This window comes from Lolium rigidum, unplaced genomic scaffold (assembly GCF_022539505.1).
Source record: "Lolium rigidum isolate FL_2022 unplaced genomic scaffold, APGP_CSIRO_Lrig_0.1 contig_41763_1, whole genome shotgun sequence".
Taxonomy (NCBI): domain Eukaryota; kingdom Viridiplantae; phylum Streptophyta; class Magnoliopsida; order Poales; family Poaceae; genus Lolium; species Lolium rigidum.
The window spans coordinates 3,559-24,717 of NW_025900513.1; the positions used below are offsets into that span (position 1 = coordinate 3,559).

Consider the following 21,159-nt stretch of genomic DNA (forward strand, 5'->3'; position numbering starts at 1 on the left):
TCTCGCTCATCCTATGTGCGCGGCGCTTTAGAGGAAGCACCCGGCGCGAAATAAAAGTGCGGATGATATCGTCCGAGCAGATCTTGGTCTCCTTCTTCAAAGAGGTCAAGAAGCGTACCACCCGGCTGGTTTCAGCGTGATCAGACTTCGGGTTGTAGCTCCAGTTGGTCCTGCTGGGAGGCCCCGCTTCGAAGGGAGGAAGATCGATGAGATCGGCGCGGCCGGTGTTCTTCACGTAGAAGAAAGTCCCTTGCCACAACCGGCAAGATTCGAGGCCGGAAAACTTAAAAAAGGGGCTCCCTTGACGGGAGCCGATAATGCAAGACCCGCACTGAACGGGGGGTTTGGGCGTAGGAATATCCTTGCCCTGAACGGAATTGATCCGAAGAGCAAAGAAGCGGGCAAACGTCTCACGAGTGGGACGAATGCCGATATAGGCCTCCATAAAGGTGGCGTAGCAAGAGAGGTAGAAGATGGCATTGCCAGGAAGGTGGTGAGGTTGGAGTTTGTAGAAATCTAGGAACTCACGAAAGAAAGGGGAGGCTGGAAGGCCGAAGCCACGCTCAACGTGAGCAAGAAAGACAACATATTCATCGGGCTCGGGGTCCGGTTCGATTTCGCCGTCCGGAATCCGGCAAGAAACTCCTTCCGGAATCCGTCGAGACCGGTATAACCAATCGATCTCGAATTCGGTAACACTGGAACCCATCCAGGCTCCGCGGGTGATTGGGGAAGGCTCCTCGCCGGAAGATTGGCTGGAGCTGCTAGAGGTTGGGCTACCGGAAGCTTGGCTAAAGCTACCGGATTCTAGGTGACCACCGGACTCTTGATGGCTACCGGATTCCTGCTGATTGCCAGAATCGGTCTCCATCGGATCTGAAGCCGTGGATTCACCGGGAGATGGTCTACGGCGCTTGAGAGAAAGGGAAGAAGAAGATGCAGAGGAGGATTCCTCGTCAGACATTGCAAGGGGATGCGAAAAAACAAGAATCCCAGACTTGGACCCCGCGTGAAGATCTACGAGTAAGAAGAAAACCAAAGAAAAAGAGGAAATAAGAACACTAAAGACCCAAGACCTGGAAAGCAAGCAGAGGACGAGTGAAACGAGATTGGTACCAACCTTAAGCGGCGGAGTCGCTGAGGGAAGTGTTTGCTGGCGACGGAGCGGACCTGCGGTCGCCGGGGAGCACCGTCGACAACGAGGCGGAGAAGCTCGCGAAGAAGCACAAATGCGGCGGGAGCAATGAAGTTGCTGCCGAAGATCTCCGCACAGCGAAGTCCGGCGGAGGCACGGCGTGAGTTCGCCGGGCGCCGGAGCTTGAACGAGTGACGGCGGACGGAGAGCGGCGGAGGCGCAAAGGCGTTGAGCTCTGTGCGCGAAGGAGGAGAATGCGAAGAAGATGAAGAAGAAGGGGCGGTTGTGTTTATAAAAGAGAGAGAAGGTGGGCAGGAAACCGCTGGGCCGCGGCGGTTCGCCTCGCGGCCCGCGACGGTTCGCGCCTTGGGCCGCCACGTGGCGAGGGAATACACGCGAGAAAATGGGGAGCCACACGGAGGCGCACACGGGATCCCGAAGAGGTAGTGGGATCCGCTGCGATGCATTAAATGAGCGCGCGGGAGTCGAAGCGATATGACAGCCGACACCGGCGCGACGGTCCACGGTGCGCATGTCTCGTCGGGCGCGGGGCCCGAGATATTCTCGACTTCGCCGAGGAAGGAGTAAAGACACATGATACCGGAAAAGAGAGATGCCGGAACGAGCCTTGCAAAGAGAAGAGAAAGAACAAGGGTAAAGGTGCCGGAACTAAGCTCAAGACATGAGTAATTAAACCGGTATCCAAAGACGTAAGAACCTGGCATGGTCTGTTGGATAGAATCCGCCAGACTATACCAGCTTCGGGGACTAATGTTGGGGGGATGACCCCCGGTATGCCAAAGGCATGCCAAACCGGATGGTTTGAGCCATCGAGATACCGGTTTAATGTTCTTACCGGAAGCCTGGTAGGAATTTGGGAAAGCAAAGCTAAGCCGGTATCCCCAAGGGGGTATGCCGGAACCGGTAAAGAAGATACCGGAAAGGAGAGCCTGTCGGCAGGACTGGTCAAAGATTCTCTCCAGAGCTAGAGGACAAAGATGAGCTAAGCAAAGTAACTTTAGACGAAGGGCTGACGATAAAGAGAAGGATGACGGTCAAAGAAGCCGGAGGACGTCAGCGCCCCTGATTAAAGAGGACTCCGGTGTCATCTACGATTAAAGTAGCTTTGTAAAGTAGTTTGTCTAGTCAAAGATGCCATTAGGGTTTCTTCCAGTGTAAGCCACCCTCTCCCCTATATAAGGAGAAGGGGTACTGCCTCTTACAGGCGCGAGACCACAGAGAGAGATCAGTGAACAAGAACTTGTAACCATGTTGAGATCAATGAAGCTAGCGATCTAGTAAAGAGTTCTTCCTCTTGTCTCTCTTCTTGTGTACCGAACTTTGGTTGTGCTCTTGAGGAAAGCATCCGGAAGTTCTTCCCATCTAATCGCAAACCCTCCCCCGAATCCTCATACGTCCATTCGGCCCCAACTTAAGCCATCCTATGGCATCTGCTCGTTCACCACGACGACACTAGTAGCGGCGCGGGGTCCACGAGCTCCTCGCAGTGTGCCCCTTGGGACAACCCTTTAAATAGGGCGTTGAATGCCCACAAGAAGAGGGATCTATTGAGTAAGCCGACGTCGGCTGGTCGTGTGGTCGGCGAAGGATGCTCTATGAAATGATCAGAATACTATAAGTCGGGGAAAAAGGAGAAAAAGGCCACCATCGATGAGAAGGAGGTCGCACATCTCAAGGCACAAGTTGCGCAGATCCCGACATTGGTCCGGGAGCAAGTGCGGCAACAAGTGCAACATATCGTGGAGACCCAACAGAGGACGCAACGACGGCAAGTGGAGGACCAAGTGGGCACGACGCTTAGCTCCATCATCCCTACCTTGGTTGCCGGTACGGACGCGTGGTATAGGGGAGGAAAAAGGGGCCTCCCCGGTTCCCGGTTCCACGGGCAGCAACTCCCACAACGTGGAGCCATCGGTGAGTCCGCAGGCGGCAACAATGGTGTCTCCGGCGGCGCCAACATTGGTGGCTCCCGCAGCGCCAACCTTGGTGGCTCCGGCGGCGCCAACCTTGGTGGCTCCCGCGGCGCCAACCTTGGTGTCTCCCGCGGCGCCATTACTTCAGCTCAATGCACCCGTCGCTGCGGATAATACGCCGCCCGGCACCGCGCCAACAAGCGGCCACTCCATCAGTGGCACGCCCGCCGCCGGCGGTGCCTCGACCTTAGCCGAGCTGGACGCCATCTTGGTAACCAACCCTCGTCTCCGATGACTTCCATATCCTTGCCTTTGACTACGCTAGCCATCCCTAACGCCCTACATGTTTTCCGCAGGGTGCCGCCGCCGACGTCCCATGCACTCTCCTGCATTTTGTGAACGGCGAGTTGATCGATGTTGCCAAGGCCAAAATCGTTCAACCGAGCAACCGCCAGTTACACGGTGTACCCATGGCACCCGACGTGTATAGGATTCAACTGGTTCGGGTGCTTAGTGGCTACGACGACGTGGTACCTCCCTTTCAACCCCATGGCGCCGACGAAGATGAGGTCCTTACCCTCCACCAATGCTTCAATTGGTCCATGGTTTGGCCAAAGAGCCAGATTCGTTTGGGGGCGAGCGACACCACCCCACGGACAGCACCCCAAGCCGTGCCGGCGCCAAGCCATGGCAAGACCACCCCAACGGTGCCGCCATCAGCCGACGAGGACATGCATATGGCACCGGACCCGAACGATGGTCCGGACGAGGACGATACGTTCGCCAACCTGGAGTGCCACTTCGATTTTGGGGCGAACTACGATCTCAGTAGCCAACCCTCTCAAGCTGCCGCCGAGGGGAAAACCTATTGCAACAAGCGGCGCCTATTCTGTTCTCAGGAGACGCCTCTAGCTGCCGACTTCACCGAGACTCAGCCGATAGCCGAGGTGAGAAGTATTATCAGTCCTAACACATTGAAGAAGGCTTGCGAAGAGGAGAATGCAGTCCCAGTAAATACGAAGCCGAAGAGACGGAAAAGAAAGAAGAAGGACGACAAGTCCGCCGGCCAGCCGGCACCTATCCGTGCTCAGGATGGGCCACCAGTGCCCAAGAATATCGAGTCGAGGGTGCATGTGTCGGGTGAGCGGATGCTAATTCAAAGATTGTACGATGGTGCACCCGGTCCTATGCGATCTCTGGTTGACGGTATTCAGTTTATGGAGGAGCGGCGTATCGGGGAGAAAGATCATGGATACCCGAGTGTATGTTGCCAAGGTGCCCTCGGGCCATGGCTTTGTCGATAGTGGCTTCGCGGAGAAGATCTTCCTGCGGTATGATGACATCTTCGCCATGCTGAACGGTTATCCGCTGCACTACACCTTCATTCGCCTATACTCGCTCAGCAAGGCGATGCGGATCATTAGACACAACATCCCGGACATCGCGATAGCCGACCCCTTCTACATGCGTGCCGTCCACTTGGCCACCGCCGGAGACCGGGCAGTCGCGAGTGGATACCTCAAAGACTTCTTTCTAGCAAACCAGAAGAAGTGTAACCTCCTCCTGCCTGTATTTCCCGAGTAAGTCACCCCTCACCGTACCGGTCTTAACTCGTGATTTTTTTAGATTTCAATCGTCATGTTCTTAAACATTATGTGTTCTACGCAGAGACAAAACCTGCACACTCATCTCCATAACCCCGAAACATTCCGTGGCCACATACCTCGATGCGGACGGTAAGTCAACCACGGACTACACGAATGTCAAGGCCGTACTTGATGATGCTCTCAATGGCTACGTCAAAGCGAAAGGCCACATGCGAGAGGCCAAATGTTAGGTACGGGAAGCATGTGTTCAAGCACCAAACAAAGTTTCCCTGCGTCAAGAAGCCGCCTTCTAGTAACAAGGATGCCTACTACGCCCTCTATCACATGGATAAGTTCATACGGGACCGACAGCGAGCTTACGCTACCCGAGCATCTCGGAAGCCGGGCCAACAAATTGTCGCGGGTCCACGACGACGGCATCAAGCAAGAGTTCTTTCGCATCCAAGTAGAGTTACTGTGAAATCATCTTTCAAGATGTCATTAGAAGCGCGGGGAGTTCTATGCCGGCTATCGGCCGTCGAACGGTGACATAGACACAATGCTCCAAATGCGGGGTGACGACTACCGCTCATGGATGTGCTTGAAGAAAGGCGGCGGTTTTATCCACGCTCCTAAGTCCCTTTAGCCGAGTCTTGATGTGCGAGCCTAGTTATGTAGTTGTGAACTAAAGACGAGCTTGTGTTGTAATAAACTTTATCCAGCACTTTACTTGCATGTCTATTTAATTACTAGTTCGGCTATGTTTGTGAACTTATATATATGGCTCTGTCGTTTTCCGCACTTGATTTGGTCGTTAATTTTGTTTGCATATGCCGATGATTAGAATGGTTGGTCACTTGTACACTCGGGGGTGGAGCAAGCGAGCCTGGTGTGATGGCACAAATATCCATGTCTTGTGCATCCTACCTGGCCTCGTTTACTCCATCCCTGAATGTTAAAATTTGTTTTGACCAACAATGTATGAGGCCCTCGTCATTCCATTTGCTTTGGTTTTTCAGAATGCCGATGATTAGAATGGTTGGTCACCTGTACACTCCGTGAAGGCATCAGCGAGCCTGGTGTGATGGCACAACTAACAATCTCTTGTGCATCCTACCTGGTCTCGCTGACTCCTTCACGGAATGTTAATATTTGTTTTGACCAACAATGTATGAGGCATATGCTATTTAGTTGATACCACTTGGCTCTTTCTTCCATTTTAGTGCCGATGATTAGAATGTTCGGTCAATCTGTACACTCCGGGTGTCGCTAGTGAGTCTGGTGTGATGGCACAAATATCAATCTCTTGTGCATCCTACCTGGCCTCACTAACGCCATCCAGGGATGTTCATATTTTTTTCGACCAACAATGTATGAGGCATTCCATTTAGTTCATACTAGCTACTTTGTCTCTTATTTGAGTTGGCACTTCTTAATTGCATTTGCCGATGATTAAATTTTGTGGTCACTACACTTGGGGGAGGTGTTAGTGAGCCTGGTGCGATGACACAAATATCAATCTCTTGTGCATCCTACTTGGTCTCGCTAACACCTTCCCTAAATGTTAATATTTGTTCCGACCAACAATGTATGAGGCCCTTGTCATTCCATTTGCTTTGGTATCTCAAAATGCCGATGATTAGAATGTTTGGTCACCTATACACTTGGGGGGCCAGTGAACCTGGTGCGATGACACAAGTATCAATCTCTTGTGCATCCTACTTGGTTTCGCTGACCCCTTCCCTAAATGTTAATATTTGTTCCGACCAACAATGTATGAGGCATTCCATTTAGTTCATACTAGCGACTTATCTCTTATTTGAGTTGGCACTTCTTAATTGCATTGGCCGATGATTAGAATGGTTGGTCACTTGTACACTCGGGGGAGGGGCTAGTGAACCTGGTGCGATGACACAAGTATCAATCTCTTGTGCATCCTACTTGGTTTCACTAACCCCTTCCCTGAATGTTGATATTTGTTCCGACCAACAATGTATGAGGCATGCCTTTTAGTTCATACTACTTGGATCATTTTTGAGTTTGCTCTTATTCGTTGCAAACATCTATGAGCGTGCACTAATGTTTCTTTGGCTTGTGCATATGTACGCGGATATGACGTGGTATGTCGTGTACAAGGGCAAGGTTCCCGGAGTCTACAACGGCCGGGAGGAGTGTCGGAGACAGGTTCACCGTTTTAGCGGTAACAGCTACAAAGGGTACACCACTAGAGCGGAGGCCGAAGATAGATACGCACGCTATTTGGCGGGAGAGAGGAGGGAGCGGAGGAGGAACCGGATGAAGACCACTATCATCGGGATGGTGCTAGTACTGACTCTAGCTCTCTTCTATGTGATTGTACTTTAGATGATCGATCTTGTGTAACCACTAGCTCATTTGCGACTTTGTAACCCCGTAACTTGCATTGTAACCTCGTAACTTCTCTAATGTGAAATCTTGTGAATCATGTGGGGCTAATGTGAAGAACTATGTATGGATAAGCTGTGCTGTTGTTTATATGTGTTATATATCCTGTTTATATGTGCTAATGTGTTATATATCCTGTGTTATATAGTACCTGCCAGGATAAAAAAAAATCGAAATCGTAGCAGTGGCGCACTAGTGGCCCATCAGTGGCGCACGTCCACTAAGTAGCAGTGGCGCACTGCGCTGGTTCCAGTGGTGCACTGCCCTGTGATCCCCTCCGAGACTAGCAGTGGCGCACCAGGAACCTCAGCAGTGGCGCACGTCCTGGAGACAGCAGTGGCGCACGTCCAGACGCAGCAGTGACGCACCACCTCGCTGAAACAGTGGCGCACGCAAAACGGTAGCAGTGGCGCACCTCGTCTAGACGGTGGTGGCGCACGCCGCGACCAACAGTGGCGCACCACTTTGGAGTAATAGTGGCGCACTGCTGGACATGTCAATGGCGCACCATGCACTGCGCCACTGGTATCCAGGCTAGTAGTGGCGCACTAGGGGGTGCGCCACTACTAGGAGTTAGCAGTGGCGCACCACTAGTTCGCCACTGAAGGCTATATGTGGTGCGCCACTGATTGCCTTTTTCCTAGTAGTGATATGTGTATCTAGATAAATCTAGATCAACTAATTTGGAATGAAGGGTGTACTTCAACTAATAAGAAGGATCCACCATAATATAGACTAATTGGATGATGTTTATATACTTTTTTTTAGGAAACTGCTGGGCGTCCCCCGGGGGATCTGATTTCCCAGCCCCCGGGTCGCCAGCCGTCGGATCGGCCATCTTGGACGGCCAGATCTGCTTTTACTGAATGTAGCAAAAAAACACCTCCCGGCAGCAAAAAATAACCCGCTTTTGCTACATTGTAGCAAAAAACGGTTCAGTCACGAAATCAAATAAAAAGGCTGAGCTCGCCGGAGACCTCGCCGGAGATCGCGTAGCAAAAAAAAATGCTAATGTAGCAAAAAAGGATATCTTCGGAGACATCGCCGGAGAACTCGCCGGAGACATCGCCGGAGAACTCGCCGGAGACATCGCCGGAGACGTCATAGCAAATATATTGTGCAATTGTAGCAAAACGGCTAAAAGGTTATATCAATAAAAATATACTAATTTAGCAAAAACGTCCGCCCAAGACAGCAACACCCTACACCTAATGTATCAAAGACGGCCTCTCCCGGTAGCAAAAGCCGCCCTCCGCCGGTAGCAACGCCGGATGGCTAAAGGTAGCAAATCCACCCTCCACCGGTAGCAACGCTAGCTATCTAAGGTAGCAAATCCACTCGTCCGCCCGGTAGCAACGCCGAACACCTAAGGTAGCAACGTCGACCTCCGCCGGTAGCAAATCCTGGGGCCCAAAGTAGCAACTCGCGCCCTTCACGGTGGCGAGCATCCTCGGGCGGCGTCGGTGCATGTGGAGCCCATGGTAGCACCCTCGACTGCAGTTGGTAGCATCGCCTGATGCCGCCGGTAGCATCACCATCATCCCCTTACAGCAAAAAATCCAGCCATGGTTTCTTAGCACCATGGACCACAACCTGCAGCATCATTTGCCAGCTGCAGCTTTCTCCCTGAGCCCTGTCTTGGTGCCCCTGCGCTCCTCAACGGCCAGCGCCGCTCCCGCCCGCGACCTCCGCTGAATGGGAGAGGTGAGAGGGGAGGAGATGTAGGAGCAGATGAGAAGTTCGATGCGAAGTGTCCCCGCGTGGGGTGGCCGGGGCGACGCAACGGCGGATCTCGGCGTGGGGCGTCTGGACAGCGCCAAGACGGAGCCCCGCGAGCGCTCCATGGGAAGCTTCCAGTACGACGGCGCCAGGATTGCCGGCGAGCATGGCGTCCGGTGGCGAGGGCAGGGCGCCTGAAGGAGGAGGAGGTCGGGGGCTGCGGCCGGTGGCGAGGCCGGGGAGACCGCTGGAGGAGGAGGTCGGGGGAAGCGGGCCGGCGACGAGGCGAGAAGCTCGACGCAGCGAGAAGGCGCGGTGCCGTCGTCGGGGATGGCGCGGTGGCCGTCGGCCGGGAGGGCGCGATGGCCGGGGAGGGCGCGGTGGCCGTTGGCGGGGAGGGCGCGGTGGTCGGCAGGGAGGGCACGGGGGCGCGGTGGCGCAGTTGGGCATCAGGATTTGATCGAGGTGTGAAAAGGGAAAATAGAAGGTAGAAGACGACGCGGTTAGGTGGGGCCCAGCGACACGCGTCGCACGCACAAGCAGGAGGCTGCGAGACGTGCGTCCCCCGGGGGAATCTAATCATTTTCCTTTTTTTTATTGGAAGGCATTTTGGTATGCTTCCAAAATATATTTACTGTTGTATGTTTAGTTAAAATTACAAAGGATTATCAAATGCAATACGCCCAATGAAGTTCTTTTAGTGATATTCATTTTCATAATACTTGTATCTATTTTTATGCTAAATTTATCATGCTAAAAAACATATGTATACTACAAGTAATAGTTATAGTCATGTGATCTCTAACGATAGACACTGATCCAAATCTAACGAGCTCGTGTGGCACTATCTTAATCTTATATGAATTGAACAACTTGCGTGGAGCCCCTGTGGGCATCAGCAGAGGATGTTTCTATAGTTGTGATGCAATTTTCACCATGGAGACTTGGTTAAAATGTATAAAATGTAGTAGATTTTAATATTCTGCAAGTGATGCAGAAACAAAGAACAAGGTAATTTTTGGCATGCCTGATAATGGATGAATGTTTTCCTTTCAGTTCATCTAGAAAATTGATTAATGTTATTAATGTTGTGTACTAGTCTAACATCATAAAAAATACTATAGTTCTATATACTAATTTAATATCACCTCCAAACTAAACACATTATTGTCTTAGCTGTTGACATAATTATTTTCCCACTATTTTAAGATGCTTAAAGATTCTACCCACATATGCGCTATTATATTTAACATGACATTTGCGATAGTCATATGATAGTATTATTTCTTATCATAACATGATACCTATGAAGCTTTTACTATATTTTTTTAACATTTAGAACCCACTAAAGATGATGCCCTTGCATTTGCAAGGTGCACTGAAAATATAGTTACAAATTACATGTCATAGATGACCTTGTATTCAACAGAAGACAAAAGCTCAGCATGTCTTCCACATGAATTGGTGGTGGTAGAAATTGGAGGCTTAGTATATGAACCTCTTAGCAGGCCATTGGCAATAGCTTCGTATATTGCTTCCGTGGGATGCACGCCGTCCCAGGATCCATGATTTTGTGGATCATCACACACCTTGTATTCTCCTTGTCCACAACGTGCACTCAAAGAAACACCATAAGGACCTCCTCCTCCGCAGCAAGCCTCCAACGGATCCTCAATTCCTAAACAAAATATCGCAAATGTGGGATAGTGGATAATCCAAGGAAGAAAGTTGTGTTCCTTGAAGAGTTTATATGTTCCTCTTGAAAATTTTATGTCTCGGTTGGCAATTTTATTGGACTAGCATATCTTAGTTAGTAAAGTGTATATTTCTTGCCCTATAGAACATAATTAAGAACATGCCATTAAAAGCTTTAGACTCACCAAAATGCTTAGGGGAAACAAATATTTTCATAGCAGCTACATAGTAATCGGCATAGATGATTGACACATTAGGATGAAGCTTTCGCAACTTCTCCAACTCATCCATAAGAATTTTATTGTGATACTGTGAGAATTCGTTCAGCCAACGGATGCAACCTGTCTCTGGCTCATATTCTTCTTTCTTGTCACTCTTGTATGCCATTAGGTAAACCGGTAAGCACCCAATCGGGAGGTTGCCAGGAACTATTAATGTTTTGGCTCCCAGCCCAATCAAACTCTGTAGATTCCACTCAGTTGCATTAGTATACTCATGCACTATTTCTTAAATTTTGACTTGAGGTAGTAACAATGGTGGCAATAGAAGAAAGAGCAACACCAGGAAATGACTCACAGTGACCGTGGAAGAAATTTTGTCAACGATACTAGGAGTGAATGACTGAATCATCTCATAGGGCATGAAAGATTGGAGAGGGTAGTTGTAGTCATTGCCCCCAATTTCTCCAACTAAGAACAAAGATTTGTTCATTATATCCGCACAATCTGTTAAATTAAAAAAAAGTTCTGAATCATTGCAATATCTCAACATTTTATATTTAGAAATTTCAAAATATAACATCTAAACAAATTAAAAAAACATAGAACCATATATCACAAAACCATATATTATATAAGGATGACAGGTCTGATTTCTGACGGTCAGCAGCTGACATGATGATTCGTTATGCCAAAACAAAGCAACGGTAAGAGCATTCCACTCGTGCCCCCAGGGACCTTTAAGGTTCTAGCCCAAAAACTGCTCCCACTAGCATCCCCAAAAGCTATGGGCGTGAACTGCGGTCCCGTAACTCTAACGGTACCCCCATGCCATTCATGTAATGTGGGGGTCGAATAAGCGGCACCGGCAATGCGTGACATGCGGAAAAATCCGGGCAGGGCCGTCCTGGTAGTGAGACAACCCTCCCAATCCGCCCCACTACTCATCCCCGCAAGACGCGGTTTCTCTCGACCCCGTGAATCTCACGCGTCGCCACACTCACATCGACGACGATAGTTCTCGCCAAGGCTGTGCAAAAACGCCTCTCTCCGACCGCAGCCTCTGCCGCTAGTTTTGCTGCGCCTGTCGTGCCCTCCTTCGACGGCTATCGCTAGTGGTGGATGTTGCGGCGTCGCACGTACCGGCCATCCCCAAGACTACCTCTGAGCACCAAATCTGCCGCCGCTCATAGGCTAGCCTCACCGGAAGGAGAGGATGACCTTTTGTCCATTTTCTTGAGCCTGACGGCACAATAATTCGGCTGACACCACCCCACAGTCGCTGCGCACACAAGGTGTTTCGCGCATTGACTTGGTGAGTGTTTTTCTAATTTTTGGCAGAAAAAATTATCTATGGTTCAAATATTTGACGGTTTTGTTGTGTGATGTGTAGAAATGGATAGAAACAATGAGATGATGGTTGAACAATTGATGCAAGTGGAGGCTGAGGCGTCAGTCAGCCGAGAGGAAGAAATTCCTCCTCCTCGTCTCTCTTCTTCGCCTACGAGCGAAGCTACAGCCACCTCACGTTGCTGGTTCAGTTAAGGGGAAGATAAAGAACATATACAACCACCGGATGGACGGGGCTGAGATGTTTGAAGACGATTATTTCAAGGACGGTGTCGCACATGACCCCAAAACCTTTCAGCGCCGCTTTCAGATGAACAAAGAAACATTCTAAAAGATTGTGCAACGTGTGCAAGAGTATGATACCTATCTCCGCTGCAAAAAAAAGATTGCATTGAATTATATTTTTTCACTTCTGAACAAAAGTGCACATCTGCTTTGAGGCATCTTGCAGATGATCTCCCGTAGATGCTCAGGATGATTAAATACGCATGGTTGAGTCCACGGCCTTCGAGATCGTGTATAGGTTTTGAGGCGCGGTGGTGGAAGTGATTGGTCTGAACTATCTTAGAGTACCCAATGAAGAGGACACAACTCGGATATTAGCTCACAATGCAGCAAGGGGGTTTCCAGGTATGCTTGGAAGCATCAACTGTATGCATTGGGATTGGAAGAATTATCTGTTCGCTTGGTAGGGGATGTACAAAGGTCACACCGAAGAGTGCAGTGTGATGCTTGAAGCCGTGGTAGACTATGAATTGTGGACTTGGCACATTTTTTTGGCATGGCTGGAGCACACAGTGACATCGATGTGCTCCAGCTTCACCAGTCTTTGGTAGACTTGCTGAAGGTCATGTCCCTGCGATCAACTATGAGATCAATGGCCACACGAACTATAAAGGATATAACTTAGTTGATGAATTTATCATATATGAGCGACATTTGTGAAGACAGTTTCCACCCCTTTTACTGAGAAGATGGGCCGGAAGGACGTCGAGTGGGCATTTGGTATGCTGCAAGCTCATTCTGCTATTGTCAGGTACCCTTTTCTAACATGATCTACTTCTCAGATGTGGGAGGTGATGAATGCTTGTGTGATTATGCACAACATGATCACATAAAGTGAGAGCGCTGATCCGGAGGCTGCGGCTATGACCTTCTTCTTGTTAAAGTTGATCACAAGGTGCCGGCCAGTTTGGAGCTTCCATCGCCATGCATGAATAAATTCGTGATGGGCAAGTTCATCTCCAACTTGGGCGAGAAAACGAAATGCAGCTTGATGTATCTCTTGAACTATTTGATTTAGTGTGCAAGCTGCTGAATTTATTTGGTTATAATAAAGAGTGTAATTTTTTTGAATTACACAAACAAAAAATTATAGGGGATCTATTTGGGAGGTGCCGGCGCAGGCACCTTCACCCCAAATTGTGGCAGTTCAGCCACCCCCCCCCTCCCCAAATGGCTCTTCCGGTGTAGTTGTCGCTACTAGGAGAACCTTTATAGGTAGAAATGTATTATGTGGCGCACCTAAAAGTGAGTGCTCCACAAAAATATTTTTGTGGTGCATAGGTTAATATGCTCCACAAAAAAATTCAACTTCTGTGGCGCATCAAACAGTGATGCGCCACATAATTCTTGCTTTTTGTGCCGCATGTAACCAGATGCGCCATAGAAACTTTGTGAGGCCCACGTGGGGTCCGGTACTACATATGGTGAAGGCAATTCAGTGGCGCACGTTGACATATGCGCCACATAATTCCGTGTGAGGGCCCACACCTAACAATATCAGGCCACATTTCCGTGGCGCATCTGTTAATATGCGCCACAAAAGTTCATCTTTCTGTGGCACATGTAGGCATATGCGGCACAGAATGTTCGAAGTAGATCTACAGTTTTTTTTGCTCTCCACGCACCCCACAACCCCCCCCCCCCCCGGCGATCACATGTTTTTAGCTTCGTAAAATACAAAAGAAATAAATAGAAATTTCAAAAAATAAAATCCTTCGAGGTGTCCATGTATTATGTCATCTTGTTTTAATGAGAATTAACAAACATGAGTTTCAACTTTTTTTGCAAAATTGCGTCATAAAATCTTCAAACTGAATTTCTGGTTGCATTAGAAATCGAAAAAAAACGCACAATATATCAAAATGACCAGGAGAAAATGCTACATATAAATTCAACACCTATGGCCATTCTGAAATTTACAGAATCAGTAAATTCTAAAAGAGTAAAAAATTTAAGGCAAAGTCAAGATTTTCTTGCAAAAATAAAAAATCCGAAAAAAAATTCTGTGACACACAAAATGCACATGCGCCACAGAATTCTTAGACTGAAATTTGAATTTTGGTGGCGCCTTTCTCCTTCTCCTCCTGCTCTTCTCCACTTCTCCTCCTCCTCCATTCTTCTCCCTTCTCCTCCTTCTCCTCCATTTCTCCTCCTTCTCCTCCACTTCTTCTCCTCCTCCCTTCTTCTCCCTTCTCCTCCCTTCTTCTCCTCCACACCCGGCCTCCTCCACCTCCGGCGACCTCCTCCTCCTCCTCCCACACCCGACGACCTCCTCCTCCTCCGGCGACCACCACCTTCTCCTCCTCCTCCTCCGGCGACCTCCTCCTCCTTCGGCGACCACCACCGCCACCACCACCACCACCACCACCACCTCCTCCTCCTCCTCCTCCGGCGACCACCATCACCACCACCACCTCCTCCTCCTCCTCTGGCGACCCCCTCCCCCCCACCTCCGGCGACCCCCTCCGTCCGGCCTCCTCCTCCACCCACCCACCAACAACCTTCGGCCGGCATCCTCGGCCTCCTCCTCCTCCTCCTCTTCCCCCATCCCACCCACCCACCCACCTCCGGCGACCTCTGGAAAATTTCAAAAAAAAAATCCGGCGAAAATCCGGTGGCCCCAGATCTAGATCTGGCAGCCATTTTTTTAATAAAAAAAATTCTATGGCGCATGCCTGCCTGGTGCGTCACAGAAGTTTTAAAATTCTATGGCGCATGTAGATATGCGTCGCAGAAATAAATATATGTCGCGTGTCTTCTCTGGCTCACGGAATATGCGCCACAGACAGTCAAAAACCGTGCGCCACAAATGAGGATTTTCCTAGTCGTGTGCCGGGCACCGTTTAGGAGGCACCAGTGGGGATGCTCTAAGTGCGAATGCACAATTACGTTTTGCGCTAAAATTTTGGCAACGAAAATGAATATACAACATCAGATGAGGTGTTGATGGTGACTAATATGGAGGTTATTGGTCATGAACCTATTTGCATTTAAGTAACGCAATTGTCAAATTAGGTATGAAGTTTCGGCCAAATTGACTCTTAGACTAAAGTTTAAGGAAACTGCTGGGCGTCCCCCGGGGGATCTGATTCCCCAGCCCCCGGGTCCCCAGCCGTCGGATCAACCATTTTGACGGTTAGATTTGCATGTAGCAAAAAAACATCTCCCGGCAGCAAAAAATCACCCCCGGCAGCAAATGACTGAAGCAAAAAACGGTTCGTTCAGAAAAAAAATAAAAAAGACTGGGCTTGCCGGAGACCTCACCGGAGACCACGTAGCAAACATATTATGTAGATGTAGCAAAACCGCAAATAAATTGTAGCAAATTTTTTTATTCATATGTTGCAAATCCTCTAAGACATCAACGGAGACATCGCCTACAGCCGGCAGCAACGCCGTCCGAGGTTGCAGCAACTTCGTTCGTCCAGGACAGCAACGCCACAAGCTGCTAGTAGCAACGCCCTATGCCTATGGTAGCAAAAAATCCACCCGCCGCCGGTAGTAATGTCGGACACCTTAAATAGCAAAATCGGCCTTCGCAGGTAGCAACGCCGCAGGCCAAACCTCGCAATGAAGCAGAGGAGCACGAGATGAAGGCGACGCTGGTAGCATTGACGGCGACCGCCTGTAGCATCGACGCCCTCGGCTGGTAGCACTAGTGAAAGCCACTAGTAGCATCCCAAAAAACGGGTTACACAGCAGCGTCGTCGACCGCCGGTAGCAAGGGTGCCCACGGCAGGCAGCACTTCCACCGACGGGAGGCAGCAACGACGCCCTCAGTAGGCAGCACCTACGCCCACGGCGCGCAGCGACGACGGCCATCGGTAGTGGCTGCAGGGGAGGAGGTCGGCGAAGAGGGCGGCCGCAGAGGAGGCGGAGCTTGATGTAGCGACGGAGCAGGCCGTGGGGGCGGACGAGGGTGCATACGACCCATCGGTGGTCGTCGGGTCGGAGGTAGTGGGTCCGGCCGGAACTCCGCGATGAGGTCGACTTCCCTTGATGGCATCGAAGCGAGAAGCGCGTACGGCCATGGGCCGCGGCGACGAGGCGCAATACACCTCTCCTATTCGCCGAGCCTAACGTGTGGCGGTGGCGGACGGCCATGGGCCGCGGCGGCGAGGCGCAGGACGCCTCTCCTATTCGTCGAGCCCGACGTGTGGCGGCGGCGGATGGCCATGGGTCGCGGCGGCGGACGGCCATGGGTCGCGGCGGCGAGGCGCATGATGCTGGTGGCGGCCGCCAGCCAGCATCGTCGCCAGTCAGTAGAGCGTGCAGCAGCAGCGCCATTAATCGCGGCGGCCCGTCATCGTTTCCAGGGAGAAGAAAGAGTGGAGGAGGAAAGACGCGTGAGGATAAGGGTGGGCCCCAGCGGGACACGCGGCACGCAGCGAAGGCGGAGGTTGCAAACGGTCCGTCGCCCGGGGGAACACGATCATTTTCCAAAGTTTAATCCGAACTGTCCTGTTTCTAAAACTTTAGGTCGCAATTGCCATTTTTAATACCGGCAAACACATGGGCGGTAAGGTCAAAGAGATACTTTGCCGCTGGTTCTGGCCGTGGGGTCCTCCTCACAAACAATAAATTACAAGGCTACCTAGAACAATGAAAGAAATATTTGCCGGTCCAGTGGAAGAACATTTCACCTTGTCTGAAATGTTCCGAGTTGAATACTACAGTACCTTAGGGGCGTTATTTTTTGCAGCTGTCCACCACACAAACTCTAAACTATGATTATATGTGCTCCGATGGTTGCAAAACTGATTCAATTCCTAATCTACTCCATCGAGAAAATACACTCAAGTACTGTTGAATTATATAGTCCTCGTCCAGTCCCGCGCGTGGTAGCCCAAGCAAAAAAATAAATTCAAATATCTGCAAAAAAAATCCATGTACTACTTGATTTCTTTCATGCACATGGCCAGCGCTCTATGAAAACATCAATCAAGAGAGCATGCTCCCGACATAATTCCTGCTTAACGGAGGTAGTAGTTAGCGTACCCGATAAATCGCCTGGGCAGAGCAGGTCGAGTAGGTCTCGGAACCAGTTCATCTCCTGGTCGAGGTGCACCGTGTCAGCCTCAGCCGCAGCGTAGCCCCTCTCCCAGTAGAATTCCGGGCTCAGCGCTGTTGCGCCGGCCACGGCGAAGTTGGCTCCGTGCACGAAGTCCTCCACACTCTTCCCGCTCCAGTACGGCGTCACGAACGGCAGCCCTAGCGCGTGCGCTGCGTGGCACACCCACATGGATCGATTCCAAAATTAGCACTCTTGCTATAGTAAGTTGATTGGTCCATGGATCGTGCGAGACGGGTGATTGTGCCGTACCGATGAAGTCGATGATGAGGCGGCCATTCGAGCAGCGGCCGGTGGCATGGTGGAAGAAGGTCTCGCCATAGGGCAGGTTGAGCCCGGGAGACACGGTGTCGTTGGGGAAGACGAAACGGTGGTTGCCCGTGTCCGCCAGCGAATCCCCGAAGCTGAACAGCCGCGAGTAGCATGCCGTGTCCGCCTGCGATGGCCGCGCCACCTCTAGTAGCAGTAGCACCACCGCCAGTAGTACCGACATGGTGGCAGAGGAAGCCATGACCTTCTGCTCCAGCTGGGCGGAAAATAAACCCATGGACTGAGGGCGAGAGGGTAGAAGAGGACGTGACTGTCACCAATGGAACTGTGGCGACGTACTCCCGGCCGCGACTAGATATAATCTATTCCTGGTAGGATGGTGGGTAGGACGGTAGGTATGATGCCGGTGAATTCAACGGCTTTGGCTCCCCAATCTCCATCGTCTACCTGCTCGCAGGGAGGACGGTACCGACGGAAGGGATAAACACCATGATGAAGAATCACAACACTACAGCTCGTTAATCGTATCCAAAAGTTAGATACATAGAAGCTAGAAGGGCCGAATTAATTGAATAGAAGGAGTATCCCACTGATGGCTCTCGACAATTCATGCCGTCGTCGACAAAATAATCGAAGATGCCAATGGATGGGCACAACGCCGGCCGACTTCGCGCCAAAATAATCAAAGATGCTATCGAAATATTATACTGTACAAGTTCTGGGGCTAGCTTATTGGAGAATTAATTATTGCGTCAACTTTGTTTTGTCTTTCTAGTCTAGTATTAAACTATGATGATGATAGCGACCCAGGTTAATTCACATCATCAGAAATACTTTTAACTTTTAGATCTATAAATAAATTAGGATTAGTATTTAGGGAAATATTGGTACATTTTTTTCACCCGGACTGACTTCTCTTTACGTGCCAATGACACTTTTTACCCATAGTCTTGCTACACCAGGGGTGTCCACTCATGTTCCATGAGGCTTTGATAAAAAACGATTTGTACTTTGTCGTATTTTTTATGGTCCTTTGATTGTCATCGATTGCAACACTCGCATGTTCCCCGAGTCTTTGATGAAATCATTGATAGTATAAGGATTCTTCAGATTGTCTTGAATTTCAGCGCTCTCGATAGGAGTAAACGCAATAGTCGAAGATATTTCAGGAGCCCCGAGTAATTTCAGCGCTTTAGGAAGTACATCGTGTCAATTAAGTAACAGTAAGATGCACCTAGTTAGAAGCCTCCGCAGCGATTTGGGAGCCTAGATGGTCAGATCTCATATATGCACGGTTCAGATCTTCCCATATTACCGAAACGTCGCTGGAAGATATTCGCTCCGTAAATTCCCGTCAACTAGGCCTGTCCTGCTGTCCAACATTTTCTGGGCTGCTTCTCCGGAGATTGAACTGGGCGTTCTCTCGTTAATCAGGCCGAAAATGCAACCCAGTGGGCCGGCCGATAGATGTGTGCTTTATGCTCGTTCGGTTCTTTTCTTCCAGTGACGGGCCTCACAATTTTTCTCATCAAACCCTCTCGTTCCCATCCATCTTGTAAAACGCCGACGGGACGCATCTGCTACCACGCTCGCCGCAGACATTCAGAGTACGGATGCCACTGGGCATGCTGCCGCCCTCCAATAGCACGCACGCAGCCCCCCTCCAAGGGAGGAGCACCGGCTCTCCCTGCTTCTCCAATGGGGACATTACGGTGGTGGCAGGTGAGAGGGATGGTGATGAGTGGTGCAAAACCGTGGTTCTCAGCCATTGGTTTTCCTTCTTCCAAGCGCAATGTACCAATCTTTCGTTTCAGTCTCCTACATGCACTATTTTGCTATTCATCCTTACTTATTTACGGATTATTTCTAGGGTTTATTCCTGATGTTGAATTGGGGAAGGAAGCACTGATCGATGCCACCATTCCAGTCGGGAAGCTGCCAAATTCTACAATTGATTTTCTCCTCATGCTCCAAATTATTCGTTTGGGCAATGATTTACTGAACGTCCCCACCCCCCTTGTATATGTCTTTTATTCAATTTGTGGTGGATGTGTCGCAGGTGTGATTAGGAAATTCGAAGGATATGAATTCGTCATATTATCTTTAAGAAATGAAGGAGCGGCAGGCCTACACCATTGGAGAAGATGAACGAGGAGGTAAAATGTGCTGCATCAGTTCGTTTTATTAGTAGATACAGATCTTGCAGGATAATATGCAACACCCAGACCCAGTGCTATTCTTTTACGCCAACGGATTTTTTGCATATGCTTAATTTAGTTGCTTGATGGAAGGAACATATGATGGACTGTCCAAACAATAGATAATCTGCTACTGGTCCAAATTTAACTGATCCGCTGCTATATACTGTTTAGATAACTATGCGAACAACAAATGATCTGCTACTACTGTTGATCAAATGGATAGCCTCCAAACAGTGGCATCTATACTGAGGATACATTCAATCATTAACCTATAATCTACGTTTTCAGATGTCACTGTACCTTCAATTTAGCCATTTTTCCTGCCAAAAAATGCACTGTTCTTTATGATAACTAAGTTACAGTATTCTATGGCCAATATTCATTCGTGCTATGATCTATTTTCATTTCAGACGATGCATGCTAGAAAGAATCTTTTCACGGTCAATCTAATTCATTGGTTGAAAACTAGAAGAGCAGGCTAACTGACCTGGACGTATGTACTAATGTGTGATCTTGCTTGCAACAGTCCTATTCTCTAAGTTTCCTATTTATATCGCCATATTGTCTCTATATATGTACTAGCTTGAGAATGCATATAGCCATATAGTGATTTTGAATTGTGCTAGACGTGTATAACAGTAGAGGTTGTTTTCCACCTCTTGCTAGGACTTTCATAAAATCTTCAGCAACTACAAATTAATTTTGTTAAATTCGGAAGCTATAAAAATTAACAGACCAGTTACATGATATGTTATTTCTTATTTTTTATCAAGATATAATGCCTACTTACATACTAAATTTTTCTATAATGTTGGATAATTTGAGGTTCTCTTGTTTAGGTCTCATGTGGGCTATCCATTTGATCAACAGTCCCCTTGCTTTTGATGTTGATACTACAACTGCATATATATAAGCATATTCTTCATTTTTAATACTAAAACGGTCTCAACTGTTCATACGTAAATATAGATTATCATATAAAGGATTATCATAATTACCCGGTTGATAGGTACATGGTGCTGCCAAAACTCTAGCTAATCATGAGGCTAGCATGTAACTAAGTTTTCTCACTTCCGCCTCAGATCTTTCATACCATAGGGTCATCAAAATTGATAGGTGTAGTTTCATTTCAAATTATACATTAAATATATACTGATGTTCAGATTTGAATTCAGTATTGTATATCATTTGTCTACTCCACATCATGCTTATAGTTGCCCCTCACGATCATCTACATGTTTTTAGTAATATGCTTTCTATCTTATTGATCT

The 21,159-nt window shown here is 49.1% G+C and overlaps 1 protein-coding gene across 1 annotated transcript; it reads right to left on the reverse strand.

Annotated features, from left to right (window-relative positions):
• Positions 1-10,195: 10,195 nt before the first annotated feature.
• On the reverse strand, positions 10,196-17,928 carry LOC124681400 (GDSL esterase/lipase At1g28600-like). Its single transcript, XM_047216326.1, has 5 exons — positions 17,670-17,928; positions 17,345-17,569; positions 11,070-11,218; positions 10,679-10,955; positions 10,196-10,476 (listed from the first exon to the last, which is right to left on the reverse strand). The coding sequence occupies exons 1-5, from the start codon at positions 17,926-17,928 to the stop codon at positions 10,196-10,198; spliced, it is 1,191 nt and encodes a 396-aa protein (XP_047072282.1).
• Between the last annotated feature and the right edge of the window lie 3,231 nt (positions 17,929-21,159).